We start from the raw sequence: 19,761 nt of genomic DNA, 5'->3' as shown, positions 1-19,761 counted from the left end.
AGAGAAATGAAGAATGAAATAAAAGTATTCCTGGAATTAAATGAAAAGGACAATACAACATGACAAAAACTCTGGACACACTGAAAGCAGTCCTTAGAGGGAAGTTTATAGCTTTAAGTGCCTAAATAAGTATGCAACCAGCCAAAGTACAGGAACCAGGATAATGGAGAGGAACCAGGGAGGTAAAGGAAAAGAAATTACCTGAAAGAGAAGAACAGTAGGGAACAGGCCTTAATTAGAGAGATATGGATAAAAATTGGGTTAGTTTAAGGGAGGGGGAGGGAAGGGTATACAAGGAACCTAGGGGATAAAGGGAAAGAAGGAGCTGAAGAGAGGTACGACCATAGGAGAAGGGTATTAGGGAGAAAGGGGGAAAATGGGGTCACCTTAAGTGGGAAAATTATGATGGCGGGGTGAGACAATGTGAGAGATAAACAATGCCTAGCTAGTTTTGAAAACCAGAGAGAACCATATTACTCCTACAACTGACTGACAAATTATACATAGCAGATCAAGAAATACATTCTAGGTAAGGTTTATCTGAGAACAACTGGTCTTTGCCCAAGATTTATCTACATGACACACAGTAATTAAAAATACCAGACTAGTGGAACTCACCTTCTTGGATGTTTAACAGACATACTTTGAGGTCTGTAATATTTTGGTCAGAGGGACATAAAGGACAGTTTTTGCTCCTTGCCCTCCTAGGTTGACTACTTCCAGGGGACTATGTGCATCTCTCTAAATGTCCTATAATGGTGGTGGGTCACCTGTCCTCTTGATCACGGAGGCCGAGGAGACCCCACCAGATCGACTTGGACCAGCGTCCAATCTATAAAGAGAAGGGTCAACACAGAGGAATCATTTCCTCCACGCTTCCAAGTGAAGCCAACTGTGGTTGAGCAGGACCTTTGACTTAATCTTCACATAGGCGGAACTGGTAAAAGATAGGAGCCAGGGGCTCCTCCCAAGCCCATGTGACCCCTGAGGAACAGATCCTCCAATGATCTTAAGAGTGAAAATAAATCGGTTTATCTGGTCCAACCGTATGGCCTTAAACACCCAAAAGGAAAGTATAACCAAAGATTAAAGGGGCCAAATATAATTTTATAAGAGCCTATATGTATAGCTAAAGGCTATATAACAAGCAACAATGCCAGACAGGCGATACCTTCTTTTCGAGTTGTTAGTCAGGGTGGCCAAAGGGATTCCCAGATAGTAACCCAGCATAGAACTGGGAAATTGAACAGCAGACCCCAACTTATCGAAAGGAATTTTGACAACTGATTACCACTAGATGAGGAACAGCTGACCCGCCTAAACAAAAACTCATTCAATTTTATGTGTTACAGGACTTATACTGAGTTCAGTATTGTATAACTGTATTAACTCAACTGTGAACCTAGAAACTTGTACCCACTTGTGAAAGAGATGTACTGTTGCTCTGGTGTATGTTACTGAATATGTTAAATCTGTAATAAAATGCTTCTTCTAATCATGTAGTTATTAAAAATTTTAAAAATAATGATTAAAAAATAATAATTAGTAGATGTGAAAAACATTACCATTGAAATCTACCTCATAACTTCTTATCCATGCTCAGATGCCAAGGAGCTCAGAAAGTGGTTAAATCAACTGTGACTAGTAATAATCAGACATATAGAGATTAGAAACGCATGTGCATCTTAGTGTCAATTGTATTAAAAATGAATTTTTCTGTATGAAACTATTTTAATAATGAAATGGAGATGTTTCTTAAAGTTTAAAACCTCATTTAGTTTTACATCTTACAGGGTTTATACTGAGTACAATATTGTATGACTGTATTAATTCAGCTGTAAACCTAAAAATTTACAGCCAATTTTGAAAGAGACACATCTTAGCTCTGGAAATTGTTATTGAATATGTCAATGCTGATGTAATGAGATGCCTCTTGTAATTATATGGTTGTTTAATAAATAATTTTTAAAAAATTCATTTACTGTGTGATTCTAATTATTAAAGATTTCCCTTGTATCGCGTTATCATCAGTGTAATTAGTAGGTCAGATATTCCACAGTGCTGACGAATATTGTAGAAGTACATTCTTACTTTACATATATCTCAATGAGGTATAATAGGAGAAAAATAAAGCCTTCAGCCAGCCTTCTGATTAGCTTTGTATGTGATGCTTCAAAATTTTTTCAAATCTTGAAATAGTGTGTTGTTATGATGTAGATGAGATATGAACTTTTCTTTGAAGCAGTATGACAAAGGCAGATGTGAAAGGAACAGAGGAGAGGAGAACTTACATGATATCTACATCAGAAGCAGGTTCTTGGGGGAATCATTTTAAGAAGCGTTGTATATGAAAATTAAGTATCTAGATTTTAAAAAATTGTTTTCATTTTATGTATATGAGTGTTTTACCTGAATGTACCTAAGTGCACCCATGTGTACAGTGCCCTCGGAGGCCAGAAGAGGGCATTGGCTCCCCTCTAACTGGAACTACCTGTGGCTGTTAGCTACCATGTGGGTGCTGAGAACCAAACCCAGATGTGCTGGGAACCAAACCCAGCTGTGCTGCAAGAGCATCCAATGGTCTGAACCACTGAACCACAGAGCTATCACTCTAGCCCCAAGTATCTGAGTATTGATTCAGTAAAACTATGTGCAGGTGCTGAGGCTGAAGCTCAGTGGTAGAGATATTGCCTAGTATGTACATTCACCTGTGTGTGATCACTATCACCACAAAGAACAAAACAAAACTATTTGCATACCATAGCTTTATATAATACTTGGAAAGTCTCATGCCAAGAGTAGATGACCCAGTTTGAAGACTGCTGTTCTATATCATTGAATTAATTTTAGACAATGTTACCTCCTCCACTAGTTACTAGAATAGAAGGAAACTACATCAACATACTAAAACAATTAAGGAAGAGCCACAGCAGATAGCATACACAGTGTTGAAAGACTAAAATCATTTTAAAAAAATATTTTATTAGTATTTTTATTTTATGCGGATGAGTGTATTCCCTGCATATAGGTAAGTGCACCCATGTCATACAATGCCTGTGAGGACAGAAGAGGCTGTCGGATCCCCTGGAACTGGAGTTACGGACAATTGTTAGCTGCCATGTGGGTGCTGGAATTTGAACCTGGGTCTTCTGCAAGAACAACCGGTGTTCTTAACCACTAAGCCATCCCTCCAGCCTCATAAAGACTAACATCTTTTACTCCAAAATCAGAAAGAAGTCTAGGATAAATACTTTTATTTCTGTTTAACATAGTACTGAACCAGGAGTGGTTTGAACATGCCTGTCAATCTTAGCACATGTGGAGCAAGAGGATCATGAGATCAAGGCTAGCCTGGGCTACATTGTGAAACTCTATGTTAAAAACCAACAACAGCAGCATAGTACCAGAAGTCCTATGCAGAGCAATTAGGCACAAAAATAGAATAAAATAAAAAGGATGAAATTTCCGAAGAAACAGTAAAAGTTCTCAGTTCACAGGTGGCATGATCTTGAAAGGAAATCCCAAAGATTACACACATGCAAAACAAACAAGTTCAGCAAAATTGCATTTTATAAAATCAAATATCAGGTACAGTTCTATATACTAACAATTAAAAAATAAAACAAAGAAATGAGTTAATCCCATTTACAATTGTATCAAAAAGAATGAACTTCACCAATGAGGTGAAAACTTAATATTTAGACACTATAAAACATTGCTGAAAGTTAAAGAAGGACAAATAAGTGGAACTTCATCCTATATTCCTGAATTAGAAGACTTAACATTGTTACCATCCAAAACAATCTACAAATTGAGGCTAAGTCCTATCAAAATTCCAATGATATTTCTTTACAGAAAACAAAACTAGCCCTAAAATTTATATGGCGTCTTCAGCCCTGGAAAGCCAAACCATCTTGAAAAAGGACATGGGTAGGAATATAACTCAGTTGGTAGAATGCTTGCCTCACTTGCATGAGGCCTGGGCTTTGATCCCCAGAACTGCAAAAAACTCGGAGGAGGGTATATCATCAGCAGTGTTGACTCTTGTGGTTTCAGTGTTATACTCTTGTGGCTCCTCCCTCTCTTTTTCTACTTCTTTCTGCATCTTCTCTGCTCTTACATGGCCTCCTTGTGGCCTGTAGATAAGGCCCAGAAATGATAACCAGACTCAGCTAAAGATTCCTATGGTATAACATTGTAAGGCATTCTGCTCTCTTGGCTGCAGTGTAGAGGATGTAGGTTGGTAAAAGCAGTTCAAGAGGATAGAAAGGTTAGGAAATGGCACTACCCAAAAAGCAAGGCCAAGAAAAGTCCCATAAGTATGCAGGTAAAAGATTTTCAAGTGGTTCTCTACTTTCACATGTTATAAATGGATCCCTGTAAGCATTCAGGACTCCAAAATATTGAAGAAGCCTCGTCTCAACTTTGCTCTCTCCTCATTGAAACTGAGTCTTAGCGCTAAAGCCTCGGATCTCATTGGTGATAGAAAGCATGAGCCACTAGAAAAATTGGTCTTACTAAGGTTTTAGATGCTTGCCTAATAGGCTTTTTATTCCTAGGAAGAGATTAAAAGAAACCTCTGTGAGATGCGGAATCTTGAGGAAAAAATGGCAAAACTTCAACTGGTAAGTTGATATACTGAATTGCTACTATTTTCAGTAGTACATTTATGCTGTATTTTACATTTTTTATTGAAGTATAATTCATATGTCACAATATTCACTCTTTTAGTGCACAGTACGATTTTGGTATAATCACAAAGTTGTACAACCATCATTCCTAATCCCAGAACATTTTCATCATTCTGGAAAGACACCTTATACCCTTGAATAGTCACTTCCATTACCCTCTGCTGAGCCCCTGACAGATATTCAAAACTGATTTCTCCATTCTGACTTTCATATAAATAGATCATATAGTGTGTGGTCCTTTATGTCAGGCTTGTTTCACTTAGCACATTTTCCAGGTTCATAAATACTGTAGCATGAATCAGAATTCCATTCCTTTTATAACGGTGTAATAAATGTTCTATTCTATGGATATGCAATTTCATATTTTTATAATCTTTACTCTTTCATATAGTTTATTTGTACATAAAATTCAATTTTGAGACCCTATTAGGAATTCTACCTTTTTGAAAGTACTTTATGACTTGGAATTTACTATAATAAGAAAATTAAAATTTGGTAAATACTTGATTTATTTGTTAATTGTTATTAAAAGTATTTTTAAAAAATATTTTATTTAAAAATTTTTATTTTTATTTATGTGTATGAGTGTATTATTTATGTGTATGAATGTATTACATGTATGTAAGTGCACCTGTGTCATGCAATGCCTGTGAAGGTCAGAAGGCGGCATCAGATCCCCTGGGACTGGAGTTACAGATGGTTGTTAGCTGCCATGTAGGTGCTGGAATCAAACCCCCCGAGTACTCTGGAAGAACAGCCAGTGCGCTTAACCTTTAAGCCGTTTCCCCAGCCTCAGTATTCCTTCTTTTAATTGCTTTGCTTGATGCAATTCAAACTATTTTCCTAGTCATATTGCTTGTTCTGATAGTTGTTTAGTGAGAAAGATATGAATCATCCTTGGAGGATCCTTGATCTAGCATACAGTATGGAATTAGCAGAAAGACTGTCTTACAGTTGAAAGTGGTGGTCACTCAAAAGATGGAGGGTTTTTTTCCTTCTTTTTTTGTAATAGCCCATTAAATTGGAAGATTAGAAACAAAGACTAATGGTAACTCACATTTTCTCCTTATGTATAGTCTTTATGTGGTCAAGCTGCTGTGTTCTGGTTACATGCCCTTTTTTACAGTATGGTAGCATGGAGTAGGTGTTCAAATACTTGTTGGTTTTTGTATGTACACTATAAACAGCATATGATAGTGGCTTCTTGTAAGATTCAGTTTAGCTAGTCTTTAATTCAACATACCTTAGATAACTAAACCTGCTAAAAGGTGTCACTCTTGAGTTTCATAAAATTCTCCTGTGGGGGAGTCAAAATATTAGTAGATGCTTTGTTGTCTTCTTTGAAATGTGAGCCATGTGAGGGCAAGAGATTTTTTTGCCATTGCTCATTATTTGTATGCATACTGAAGGTATTGAATATGGTTGATATGACTGTCTCAAATCTATGACTCAAGTTTCAGTAGTGTTAGCTAACATTAAATATTACTGTACTTTCTGGACTTTATTATATTTCCTGTTAGTGCCACATTTTATGTATTTCTGAAGTAATGATGATGATAATAAAAGCTAACATGTACTGAGCACTTACCATGGCAGAAATGGTGGCTCTTGAGTCATTGGATACTTCTACTGCTCTTTTAAGCACTGTCCTTAATGAATTTTGTTTGGGGCTGGAAAGTTGGCTCTGCGGTTAAGGGCATTGGCTGCCCTTGCAGAGGCCCTGGGTTTGGTTCCCAGCACTCACATGGCAACTGACACCATCTGTAACTCCAGTTCCAGGGGATCTGATGCCCTCTTCTGGCCTCTGTGGCCACCAGGCATATATGTGATACATTTACATACAGGCAGGCAAAACACATACTCACAAAAATAAAATAATTTTAAAAATTATAAATAAATTTTGTTTTATACATACATAATAATTAGAAAAAATAGGACAATATGCTAAACAAATTAGAAGAAAATGGAATCTAATAATTCTATCATCCACAAGAGAGCATTGTTGTCATGGAGTTTTATGGTACATTTTATCACAGTTGAGACTGTGTCTGAGTGATTAAACATATGTGTGCATGCACATATATATGTAAATTTCTGTCCTTACAAAAGTATCTAGTTTACCTATAAGTGCTGTAACATTTAATAATTAGAATACTTACAGTATTTAAATTTTGCAGGAATTAGACTTATGCCAGAAGGAAAAGGAGAGACTGAGTGAGGAACTCCTTCTAAAATCAGACCTGGAGACTGTTGTTCATCAGCTTGACTACGAAAAGCAGAGACTTACCAAAAAATTGGAAAGTTTTACAGTTATAGGTAAGATGTAAAATGTTAGTAACTTAAGGGGCTAAGAGATGGCTCTGTGGTTAAGGGCACTGGCTGCTCTTGTAGAGGACCCAGGTTCTACTCCCAGCACCCACATGGTGTCTGACAACTGTCTGTGATTCCAGTTCCAGGGGATCCAGTGTCTTCTTCTGACTTCTGTGGGCACTGCACAGCACAGCTGCAGCTGCATACATGCAGGCAATATACTCATACACATAAAAGTAATAAATAAAATATAAAAAATAAATAATAAAATGTTGGTAACTTAAAAAGTGATTTGCCTTTGATAGGTTGTTTTTATTAGTAGATGATCTCTCATTTGTTCATTTACTTTATTGAGCACTTACTATGGGCCAGACACTATACTAGGCACTGCAGATATAGTAGGACTCTCTCTTCCATATTTTGCCTGGTTGGTGTAAGAGATTCTACTTTGATGTTTTGCAATAGAAATATATCCTTCTTTGAGATAGACTGATGATGAAGACCATTCTAAAATACTAGAAAATTTAAGTAAAGAATCTTTTTAAGGAAATGTAGTTGTAGTGCCTTAAAATCCACATTTGGTGTTTCTGTTTGGTTAACCCATTAACCCTTAGCTCCTCAGTCCATTCCAGGTGCCTTCTGTCTGCCTCTCACCAGCAGAACTGCTCTCCTTATAGTCTTCGTTCACCACCACTGCACCAAGTGCAATTAGTGCTCTTTATTATTAGCTTGGTGATTCTTTTCTTTAGCATTTAACAATCACTTATTCCTTCTTACTTTCCTACTTTTTGGTCCTCTGAGCATTCTTTCTCAGGGTGAAATTGCTAGTTTATGAGTTTTATAATTTCACGAGTTAGCCAGTTCAATATAGTAAATTATACATCTGCTAAATGAATGCAAAAGGATGTGGCAGTAAGTCAGAGTACATCATGAAAATCATTCTTGAGATTTAGGTTGTGCCTGAGCCTTTAATTCGAGGCCATCTCTCCAGCCTATGAAAATTATTCTAACTCAGAGTTGTGAGCATTAATTACATTGGGATGAACTATATGAAGCTGCTAGTATTTGGTTAGTTTTGACTCATGAAAAAAAGTAATTTTATAGTTAAAAACTAGTAAGTGTAAGTTAGATACAGTGGTGCATGCCTGCAGTCCCAGCTGCATACAGTGGTGCATGCCTACAGTCCCAGCTGCATACAGTGGTGCATGCCTGCAGTCCCAGCAGCATACAGCGGTGCATGCCTGCAGTCTCAGCTGCATACAGTGGTGCATGCCTGCGGTCCCGGCTGCATTCAGTGGTGCATGCCTGCAGTCCCGGCTGCATTCAGTAGTGCATGCCTACAGTTCCAGCCACTTGAGAGACACAAGGACCTCTTGAGCCCAGGAGTTTGAGACAGTCTAGGCAGGATAGAGAGCTCCTGTCTCAGAACTCAAAGACAGAAAATGAATAATTCCGTTTATTGGAAGAAAGATGTGAGTTGTTTGTATGTCTCTTTTTGTATGTACTAAGTTCAACTTCAGTTGAAGTCATGCTTATGTTAAATGTGTGCATATGGTTGCTTACAGGTACAGTTTTCTTTTAGTGTCATTTTCAGGTCCCTAGGAACTGTATTGCTGTATTTTATTGCATTAAATACTGTTCTGCCCATGATAGTGCCAGAGCAGGGTGACTTTCACTTGTTGGGCACTATTTATTTCAACTTTAATGTTTTGCTTTTGTTTTTCTTTCTCTTTCTCTCACTGTTTACCTCTGATATGTCTTGTGGTTGATACACAAAACAGCTCATGATGTCTGGTAGCTTTTATTCTGGAATTGTTTATTTACTTGAGTTCTCCACACTGTATATACAACATTGTTTGAAGCTTTAGCCATTTGAATTGACAGAAAGAGAACTTACTTTGGAAGTTGAGAGGATGAGGCTAGAACATGGAATCAAACGTCGAGACAAGTCCCCTTCTCGTTTAGACACATTTCTGAAAAGTATAGAAGCAGAACGCGATTACTACAAGAAAGAGCTAGAAAGACTCCAGCATGTAATACGGCGAAGATCTTGCTCTACAAATTATTGTGCACGTGAAAAAATCCCAATATTTAAATCACCAGAAAAGGTAATATCCTTTCATAAGAATAACAAGTTTGTTAGAAAACTTTTTTGCTTTATTGCTTTATTAAATGCAACTTTTAGACTTGCTTTTAAAAAGTCCTAATCTTGGGCTGGAGAGATGGCTCAGCAGAGCACAGGCTACTCTTGCAAAGGACCTGGGTTCGGTTCCCAGCACCCACATGGTGGCTAACAACCAAGTATAACTCCAATTCCAGGGGATCTGACACCCTCTTCTGACCTCCATCGGCACTGCATGACATGGGTGCACCTACCTACATGCAAGCTATACACTCATAAAAATAGTAATAATAAAAAAGTCCTAATCTTGATTTTTCTTTTCTTCTATAACCTGCAGTGTAGAAAGCCCTGCATTATTAGGAAAGCTATTCAACTACAAAGTATAGGGTTTTTTTTGTTTGTTTGGTTTGTTTTTGTTTTTTTATTTCTTTCCTTTTGGTCTTTTTGAGACAGGGACTCCCTGTAGTCCCAGCTGGCCTGGAATTTGCTATGTAGACCATGCTGGCCTTGAACTCATGGAGATCTGTTTGCCTCTGCCTCCCGAGTGCTGGGATTAAAGGCATGTGCCACTACGCCCGGCTCAAAGTATAGCATTTTGATTCCTATAAATTAAGATTGAATAGCTGAGCCACAGGAGAGGCGTGTAGGTGTTCACAAACTAGAACTCAGGGACTTAGACTGCTAGGCATTTCCATTCTGTAATAGTTGCAGTTTCCCTCCGCTGTCAGAGTAGCTCTGTCCGCATTGCAGACAACATGGTTTTGTGTTATTCCCAGCGTTTTTTGAAAGGGTCAGGAATGTGTGTTACTTTTTCCTGACCATGTGTCTTCTTAGCACTTACTTCTTTGCTGTGGGAGATGGGTACAATTAGAAGTGTGTGCTGAGCAGATTATCCTGTTAGTCTACTTTAATCACATTGTAAGCTGATAATCTAAAAGGGTTCACTTGGACAAGGTGGTAACCAAGCATTAAGGTGGCTGGGTACAAGGATCGAGTCAACCTGGGTAGTATAGTGAGACCCCGTCTCAAAAAAATTAATTTTGTATATATCACTTTCTTATTTTCCTTCCTTTTTTTAAAAAGTAGTATGTGTGTGCAGTCTTTTTGAGACAGTGTCTCACTGTAGCGCCAGCTGGCCTGGACACTATATGAACCAAACTGGCCTCAATCTCACAGAGATAGTCTGTCCCTGCCTCCTGAGTGCTGGGATTAAAGGCCTGCTCCAGTATGCCTGGCTTTTTTTCTTTCTTTCTTTTTTTCTTTCTTTCTTTCTTTCTTTCTTTCTTTCTTTCTTTCTTTCTTATCTTGTGCATGCTAAGTAAATGTTCTCTACCTTTAATCTCATTGGCTGCAGTTTGTTAGTATAAACATTTTGCTATTTAGCCCTCATAAGCAGAATGAATTGGTCTGGAAAATACAGTGCAAGTTCATTTATGTTATTAAGGGTTTTTTTTTTAAATTTTGTTTTGTTTTTTGTTTTTGAGACAAGTCTCTCTGTAGCCACAGCTGGCCTGGAACTCACTATGTAGACCAGGCTGGACTGGATCTCACAGAGATCTGCTTGCCTCTATCTTCTGAGTGGTGCGATTAAAGATGTGTCCCACCATATCTGGCCTGAACTGATCTTTTTTACTATGTAGAAGAATCTCTTACAAAATGTATTTATTAAGTAATGTTAAGTAGATAACAATCTTAAAGCTTTTTACCTAATATTTGATTCAGTTGCTTGGTTCACAATTGGAAGACAAATGAGAGAGACTGGTAATGAACTGGTGCGATTAGATGTTTTCTTTATTCAGCTTCTTTGCTTTTTTCAGTTGTTTTGTTACCTGACATAAACAAAGAATTCATTTTGTGTAGTTCAAAAATGTAGGACATTCACGCTGTCTTAAAGCACCAGTACTAAGTTGTAGGCATGGTAGGCGACTATGGGTAGTAAGTACATGAGTAAAATGAGTGGATGTAAGACAGTTGTGAGTACTAGAAACTGGGTCATGCACTCCCCACCTGGAATTAGGAAGTACAAGCATGTGTAGTGCTTCCTTGGCAGACAACAAAGACTTCTGTAAAGCTGGATCTGGTGCTGACTGTGAGTTTTCAACTACCTGCTTCATGGAATACTGTTAGGTACAGTTTCTTGGGATTGTAGTAACTTGGGGAAAAAAAGGGACATTTTTAATATTAATGATCTTCATCAGTCAGGCCTTGTTGACTTTCTGTTTTTGGTGGGAGCGTATCTCCTTCCACCTCATATGTACTGCAGTGTAGTGCTTTAAAAGTGGAGGGCTGATACAAGTTCCAGCTTCTTAAAGTGGCTTATGATCTTGGAGAAACTGACTTTATGCAACTCTAACCCTGTTTCTTCATGTGTGAATCAGGAAAAAATAACTACAACTTTTTAGGAAGACTAAATGAGATAATTTGTACAACAGTCCTCTTGCAATAACATCTAGTTCCCAGTAAATGGTTCATTTCTTTATTACTTGCTGGTTCAAAGCAAATCTAATCTAGGTAGAAAGATTTGAATGGACTGATGTATACTATCCACTTTGAATGAGTCACAGACCACAGAGGTAAAGAAGAGTGTGATGGCTTACACATGTAATCTAGTACTCAGGAGGCAGAGGCAAGAAGATGACTGCAAATTCCTGACCAGCCTGATCTGCAAAGCAGTTTCCAGTAAAGCTAGGGCTGTATAGTGAGGCCTTGTCTAAAAAAAGAGGGGGACCTAGAGAGATGACTCAGAGGTTAAGAGCACTGACTGCTCTTACAGAGGACCCAGGTTTGATTCCCAGCACCCACATAGTGGCTAACAAACTGTCTATAACGTTAGTTCCAGGGGATCGGGTGCCTTCTTCTGACCTCCATGGGCTTTGTACAACACAGGTGCACTCACACACGTGTATTCAATACACTCATGCACATGAAATAAAAATAAACAAAAAACCAAAACAACCCACCCAAACAGGAAGTGATGGTATAGCCTTCAGCATTGTGTATGTGTGCTTGCTTGTATGTTGAGAATAATGGAGTGGTGAAGAGGAGTTGTTATCTATTAACCTAATATATCTGCAGATAAGGTATATTTAGAGAATGGAGTTTCTGTTCAAGCCAGTCAGCCAGGAAATGTACAGGTACCATACTAGGTACTGACCATGTAATGGACAAGAGCAGACATCTGCGGTGTCACTCAAAGAACTTAAATTTGCTGAGTATACATTTATGAACATGTAAAATTTGAGGGGGTGTGCTCTAACGTTGAACTATATCTTCAGCTCCTAGATAATGCTTAATCTCATTTATTTTTGTTAATGGAGAATGTACAGGAACAATTCAGAACACTTGGATTTTACATAGAAGATCTAAATTACATGGAGACTCTAGAAGAGCTTCTTCTAGAAAGTGACATTCAGGCTGAGGCATAAACAGTAATGAAAATAGACACGAATCTTTTTTCATTGAGCTTCTTTTCTAGGATCTATATAGACTACATGCCTTCTATAAGATTTTTTTTTTTCAGTCTTTTTGAGACAGGATCTCCCTGTAGCCCCAGCTGACCTGGAACTTGCTATGTAGACCAGTCTAGCCTTGAACTCATAGAGATCCACCTGCATCTCCCTCCCAAGTGCTGGGACTAAAGGTGTGTGCCACCACTCCCAGCAGGATTTTTTTTTTTAAATACGGAAATAAGCTACAGACTTTGCCTTTATGGTTTTAAGCCTTGATTAAATCTTGAAGTCCTGATCTCCTTTGACCTGTAAAACATCTTGTTCTTAAATGTAGCCACATAGCTAATCTTGTCACATTATTCTTGTTTAACCATTTGGCACTTTGTCATTAACATACTGTAAATTTACCATCTTTATTTTCATGATGGCAGTGAAGGTAGTAATCTTTTGAATCATACTGTAAGAGTAGGCAAATTCTGGGTTTAGAAATGTTGGTAGTTTCTTAGTTGATGAGCATCTTTAATATATACTTACGTTGTTGCAGTAAAAAACCTCATGTGGGTATGAAGCTGGGACAGTTGGGGTTCTTGTACCTGGGAAGTCAGTCTTAATAGTCAGTCATAAACAGGCACACACATTCCTTTCTGGCCTTTCCTGGCAGTGGGTTATGAAGTAATGGTTCATAGATCATTGAAGAAGAGGGGGTGGAAAGATTTTAAGAGCCAGGGTTGGTACATGATCATAAGGAAACACTTTTGGCTTCTGGGAACTTGCTCATATGAACTTACAGCAATAGTATCAGCATGCACAAGACCCATGCAGACTCAATCAAACAAAAACCCAGGTCCCAACCTTAGCAGGCCCCAACCTTAGCTGAAGAACTATTAGCAACTGATTACTGCCAGGTGAGGGAGAGCTGATCTTCTTTAAGGGAGAGACTCTAGATAAACTGACTAAACTCCAGTGGATGAACTTGCACTAAGGGACATCAGGGTACAAAAACTTGACTAGGTAGGCTTTTTACATTTATGACAGAATGCATGAAATATGGTGGGGAAAAGCTATGGGGGTATGGTTGGAGGAGGGAGTCTAAAGATGATTAAGATGTTTTGTATGGAGGCTGGAGAGATGGCTCAGTGGTTAAGAGCACTGATTGCTCTTGTAGAGGACCTAGGTTCAATTCTCAACACCCACATGGCAGCTAACAACTATCTGTAACCCGAGTTCCAGGGGATCCGATGCCCTCTTCCGACCTCCTTGGGCACTGCACAACTCGGGTGCACTTAGACACATGCAGGCAATACACTCATACACATAAAAATAATAAATTTAAAAAAAAGTTTTGTATCAAGTGCACAAAAATTCTATAAAATATATACATTGAAAAAAAATAATGGGTTCTTAAAACCATGAGTCAGAATCACTTGATAAAAATATCCTACCCCAAAAGATTCTGATTAATGCTGGGGTGTGCCGCATTTGTGTGTATAACTAGTTCCTAAGTGCTGCTGCTACTTCTGGTCTAGAGGTTGTACTCTAAGGACCACTCATGTGTAGTATAAACAGCTGAAGGAGGCTGGCTTCAGGCATCATGTGTGATCTGATCAGGTGTTATTACTGGCAGCTGGGTGTCTTCCAAAAAACCCCGAAAATTTGCACCAGTACTATTACTTTCATCTGCCTCATTATGGAATTTAGTTCTCTAGTTACATTAAAAGAACTTCTGTTCTTTTTTTCTGTTAGCCTCGTTCAATTTTATGCCCAGCATCTTTGTAACAACCCTGCAGTGATAATTACAACAAATGATAACTTCTGTCTTTTAATTGTTTCAGGGTGGTTTCAATTCAGATATTCATCTGGTCACAAGAGAAAGAGATGAACTTCAGCGCATGCTAGAAAGATTTGAAAAATATATGGAAGATATACAGTCCAATGTTAAATTACTGACAGCAGAAAGAGATAAACTAAGTGTCTTATATAATGAAGTAAGAGATTTATTATAATCAATCCAAGAAGTTATTTAGAACCAGTTCACAATGAAACTAATTTGTATCCTAAAAATTTCTATAACATATAGACTTTATAATATTCTTCCATAATTAGAATTAGTAGTAGAAGTTTCTCCTTTCTTTTTGTTCTCAGCCTATATTTCTCTTTTTTCATATTTGTTCTCCCTCTTTTCTAACTTATCAATGTGTCAGGTTAAATGGAAATAGTCTCTTTATTCTAAAATTACCCAAACAGATCTTAGCTGACTCTGAGCCAAATTCATCCTTGGGTTTTAGACAAGCCCCCAACATGTCTGAATCCTAGGGATGAACTTGAGTATGTACCACTGTTGGAAGTATTGGCTCTTAGAAAGTTAGCCTCAAGGGCTGGGGAGATGGCTCAGTTGATAGAGTTCCTGTAGTATAAATATTGAGGACCTGAGGGCAGATCCCCAGAACCCACCTCAAAGCATGGTGATGCTCATCTGTTTCCTTAGTGCTGTGGGGTGGGGCAGAGACAGCTAGATCCCCGGAGTTCTCAAAGAGCTCAGGTTCTGTGAAGGACACTGTCCAAAGAACAAAGTGGAGAATGATAAAGGAAGACACATAATGTCAACACAGCTTGCATGCACACACACACAAAATTAACCTCTAGTAAAAACCTCCAGAAAAGAGAGAAGTGCTATAGCTGGCCCCAAGACCTTTGCTTGCCAGAAAGTAAGGTGACTGTACATCTTGGAGACTGTTGGTGAAATTTGTTGCCATACCCATCTCCTGTGAAATTCTGTTGCTATTTTGACAGGAGGAGAAACATATGAGTTAAAGGAGTCATTTTCTTATATAGCTTTTTAAGGATTTGTAGTACAAATTGTACTTCTGGAGTTCCCCCACAGTGGGCTTAGCTATCCCTGAGTCTGTTAATTCTTCTCCGTCCCTCTGCTTTACTTTCCAACATTCTGTAGATGTACACCTTCTCCATCTCCTTGTCTTTTGGGCTTTATGATTAAATTTTAATCCTTTTACTCCTGTTTTGGGGGGATTTGAGAAGAGAGTGAAAGTAATACATGTTCAGAATACCCCACCACACCCTTTTTAAACAGGGAATATATTGAAAGTGTTTCTATCTTTAATCCTTTAAGGCTCAGGAAGAGTTATCTGCACTAAGGCAGGAATCCACATGTGCTGCAGTCCCCAGCAATCTTGTTAGTTGTGTGGAAAAGGAAAAGGAACTTGCATTATCTGACCTAAGAAGAATTATGGCAGAAAAGGAAGCTTTAAGAGAAAAGTTAAAAGTAAGTAATACTTTTTGAAAAGTAATTTATTAAGAAAGATTTTATAACTTCATTTTCCTATGAAATTACTATTTAGAGTATAGCTAGTTTGGGGCTTGCATAACAGCATGCTGCCCAAACTGAACTACCTTATTTGTATGTGACCTAGAGCTAGGAATGGTCTCTGTATTTTTACATTGTTAAAAACATTTCGGGATTGGGGATTTAGCTCAGTGGTGGAGTGCTTGCCTAGCAAGCGTAAGGCCTTGGGTTCAGTCCTCAGCTCCGGGGGAAAAAAAACATTTCAAGAGAAGAACATCTCATTGTAGAACTTTACTATTGCTCATAGCTGGCTTTTGTGTCACAGTGGCAGAGTTGAGAAGTTGTAGCAAATATTTGGCACACAAAACCAAAATATTTGCTACCTAGTTCTTTACAGAAATAGTTTGCAGGGGCTGGAGAGGTGGCTCAGTGTTAAGAGCACTGGTTTCTCTTTCAGAGGACCCGGGTTTGAGTCCCAGCACTTACATGGAGACTAACAACTGTTTGTAACTCCAATTCCAGAGGATCCAACACCCTCTTTTGACCTCCATGGACATAGCATGACATGGGTGCACTTATATACATGTAGGCAAAACATTCATACACATAAAATAAAATATTTTTAAATTTTTTAGCCAGGCATGGTGGCACATGCCTTTAATCCCAGCACTGGTGAGGCAGAGGCAGGCAGATCTCTGTGAGTTCAATGCCAGCCTCTGCCTCCCAAGTGTTGGGATTAAAGGCGTGTATCATTTTGCCCAGCCCTCTTTTGCTTTCTTTATTTTATTTTTAGTTTGTGTATGTGTTTTGCCTGTATGGAAGTACACATGCATGCAGTGCCTGCAGAGGCCAGAAGAAGGCACTGGATCCCCTATAAGTGGATTTACAGACAGTTAGCAACTGTGTACTGGGAACTGAACGCGAGTCCTCTGGTAGAACAGCAGGTGCTTTTAATTGTTGCACCGTTTCTCCAGCCCCTCTCTTTTGCTCTTTTGCTTTTTTTTTTTTTTTTTTTTTTTTTTTTTTTTTTGGTCTTTTTGAGACAGCGTCTCCCTGTAGCCCTACCTGGCTCTTTTTTACTTTCTTTTTTTTTTTTTTCATGGGAAACCAGCTCATGTTTAATTGTGATATTTCAAAATTGTACAGCTTTGACATTTGTCCTCCCACCCCACATTTAGTCTCTTAAAATGACAGGAAAACAACATCACTCACAGGTTTAATAGGTTTAATAAGTTTACCCTTTCAGTTCCTATTTGCAGCACCCAATACTCCTTTGAAATACCAATCAGACCGGCAGTGACCAACAGTGAATTCTCATCTTCCAGAGTTGGAATGTTCAGATTCTTTTGAGCATTCTGTATTGCAGTGGCACTTGTCCAGAACTGGTACCTCCCCGTAGTTGGAGAAACTTTAAATGTACCAGTGAAAAAAAGCTTTTTCCCCCTCAAGGGGAAAGAAAGAAAATTACTCTTCAAAACCCAGCCAGTCTGGCTGTGAGGTCTATCCTGTCCCATCTCTTCTGTTTTTCGTTTGTTTTTTTTTTCCCCCCTCCTTTTTTTGCAGCAGAGCAAGAGAGACCAAAACATAACCTGAGTTAAAGAAAACAAGACAGTGATGGCTATAAAGGGAGTGACCCAGAGCAATTGGGTTGTTCTTTACCTCCCACATTCAGTGTATGTGCTTCACAGAAAAACAACAAATTCACAAAATACAACAGTTAGAATTACAAAATCCATTCATCCAGGGTGCTGGAAGGCAGGAAGGAGAAGTAGAAGGGTAAATGGCACAGGGAAGGAAAAAAAGTACTCAAATCAGTCCAGCACAGGAGCTGGCAAATGCTAGAAAACAGCTGGAAAACCTGCGGTCCTTTCAGACCCATGGTGGTGGTGGTAAAAAGCCACATACTGGTGTTAGGAAGATTCTGCCTTACGTGCACCAGAGACAAAAATTCCAATTCCTCAATGTGAAGGAAGTATCAGAGGGCCCTGGCAGGGGAGAACAGAGAAAAGAGCTGCCACATCGTCCAGCCAATCCTACCTATCCCCTTTGGACAGCAAAGAACTCAGTGGCCTGTAGCAGCATTCAGTTTGGCAGGAGACGGATGGTGGTAAAGGGAATTTCTCTTCAGAGGTTGAGCTGCTCAGGGCTGACTACAGATAGACTGTCTTGTGGAAGAGTCTGTTGCTTAAGAAGACCACCAAGGAGAAGAGGCGCAGCTGAAAAAGGTAGCTTTTCAGGAGTCTTTGCTTCATTGGTGCTGATGATGAATAAAGGAAGAGGACAGAAAAGAGACAGCCACTGATAATTAGGAGGATTGCATTGCTGTGAGAAAAGCCAAGGGCAAGCCAAATCCAAAAGTAGGCCAATTCCTTTCTATGTTTGACAATCGCTGGTGCATCTCAATTCCTTTATTGAACTTATACTCAAAGCAGTACAGTGAGTAGAGAAGTGACATATGCAGCAGACTAACCAGCTGACCAAGATGGATGGGAAAGACTCACAGACATCCCCTGAATAAGGAAAAGAGCCTGTAGCAATAGGTTGAAGAGCATGTCAGCAATTATTTTGCTGACACTGGCGAATGGATGAGGCTTCCTCCCTGATACCTCAAATGACAGGTCAGCAATATCTTGAAACCAAATGGCATTCACAACTTTGCTAAGCACAAACAGGCGGAGCACCCAAAGGGCACTGAAAATTGATGTGAGGAAGAATTCCAACCATGACCAAACATCTCTGTGCAGTGATGGATCACCAATAATTCGCGCTGTTAGTGACTGAAGCACAGAACACTCGATGAAACAAGAGGAGACTGAACCAGAATACTCCACCATTCCAAGCATAACACTGGAAAATTCTACTAACAATACGTGGCTCACTCTCTTGCTGCCTCTCTCTACTCTGGGCTCTCCTCTGGGCCAGGACACTGTTTGCCCTTCTTTGAGCTATTCCTCTCTCTTCTGCTGGATTCGAGCATCTAGCTTTGGGATGGTACACGTGCCTCAGGTGGAGTCTTTGATTCCCTTGTCTAGGTCCTGGAGAAAGGTTTTGACACTGTCAGCCATCTCTTCACAACCCAGACTATCAATTACAGAGAGGAGAGGGAAGTGCCCCAAAATCTCTCATCATGGAGGGCCCCACAGCCCCGCCGCTAGGTTCCGGCCCGGGACCTAGTCCACCAAGGCTCTGCTCACCTGCTCCATGGCCCAACTGCTCACTCCACCCCAGCGCTCCCAAGACTGGGCTGTGCCCACACTGGGCATGCCCGGGCCACACGGGGGCCGCTGGGAAGTCTGGCAGCCACTGAGCCCGGCCGCCAGGCAGGGGCGGAGCGGGGGTAGTCTTTTTGGCTTTCTTAATGGTGGCTTTGAAGCACAAAAGTTTTTAGTTTGGGTGAAGTCCAATTTATCTGGCTTGGTTTTGTTTTGTTTTTTGGGCTTTTTTTCTTTGCTTGTGCTTTTGGGGTCTTATCTAGGGGGGTGTTTTTTATATTTCCTTTTACAATCTCCCCCAAACAAATCTGTTAATATATAAAGCATTTAAATACTTAAAGTACGTTATAAGTACTAAGTATTGTTAAAGTCATAGTTTACTTGCAATTAATATTATGAAATTCAGACTTTGAAAGTAGCAACTAAGATTAGGAACGATAATAAGTAATTTAAGGGTAGTCTTTATGCCACCAATTTTCAGTTAAAATTTTACATCCAAAATGTACTTTAAGAATGCTTTTGGAGCCAGGTGTGGTGGTGCATGCCTTTAATGCCGGCACTCAAGAGGCAGAGGCAGAGGCAGGTGGATCTCTGAATTCCAGGCCAGCCTGGTCCACATAGTGAGTTCCAAGTCAGCTGGGGCTACAGGGAGATCCTGTTGCAAAAAGACCAAAAA

At 39.3% G+C, this 19,761-nt stretch overlaps 1 protein-coding gene and 1 pseudogene across 2 annotated transcripts in view; one reads left to right on the top strand and one right to left on the bottom strand.

The window, feature by feature from the left end:
• Cep135 (centrosomal protein 135) overlaps nt 1-19,761 on the top strand; it is a 75,531-nt gene that overhangs the window by 20,755 nt on the left and 35,015 nt on the right. For both annotated transcript variants that reach the window (XM_008833342.3, XM_029563603.1), the window contains 5 exons: nt 4,560-4,625; nt 6,869-7,007; nt 8,886-9,109; nt 14,405-14,557; nt 15,700-15,852. In XM_008833342.3, the coding sequence (XP_008831564.1) occupies nt 4,560-4,625; nt 6,869-7,007; nt 8,886-9,109; nt 14,405-14,557; nt 15,700-15,852 (735 nt within the window). The remainder of the gene's footprint in view (nt 1-4,559; nt 4,626-6,868; nt 7,008-8,885; nt 9,110-14,404; nt 14,558-15,699; nt 15,853-19,761) is intronic.
• LOC103734382 lies at nt 17,936-19,016 on the bottom strand (annotated as a pseudogene).

The sequence above is a fragment of the Nannospalax galili genome, unplaced genomic scaffold (genome assembly GCF_000622305.1).
Source record: "Nannospalax galili isolate Female #2095 unplaced genomic scaffold, S.galili_v1.0 scaffold433, whole genome shotgun sequence".
Lineage (NCBI taxonomy): Eukaryota > Metazoa > Chordata > Mammalia > Rodentia > Spalacidae > Nannospalax > Nannospalax galili.
Note: the sequence above shows the minus strand (reverse complement) of the source record. Positions and strands in the feature narration are given on the sequence as shown.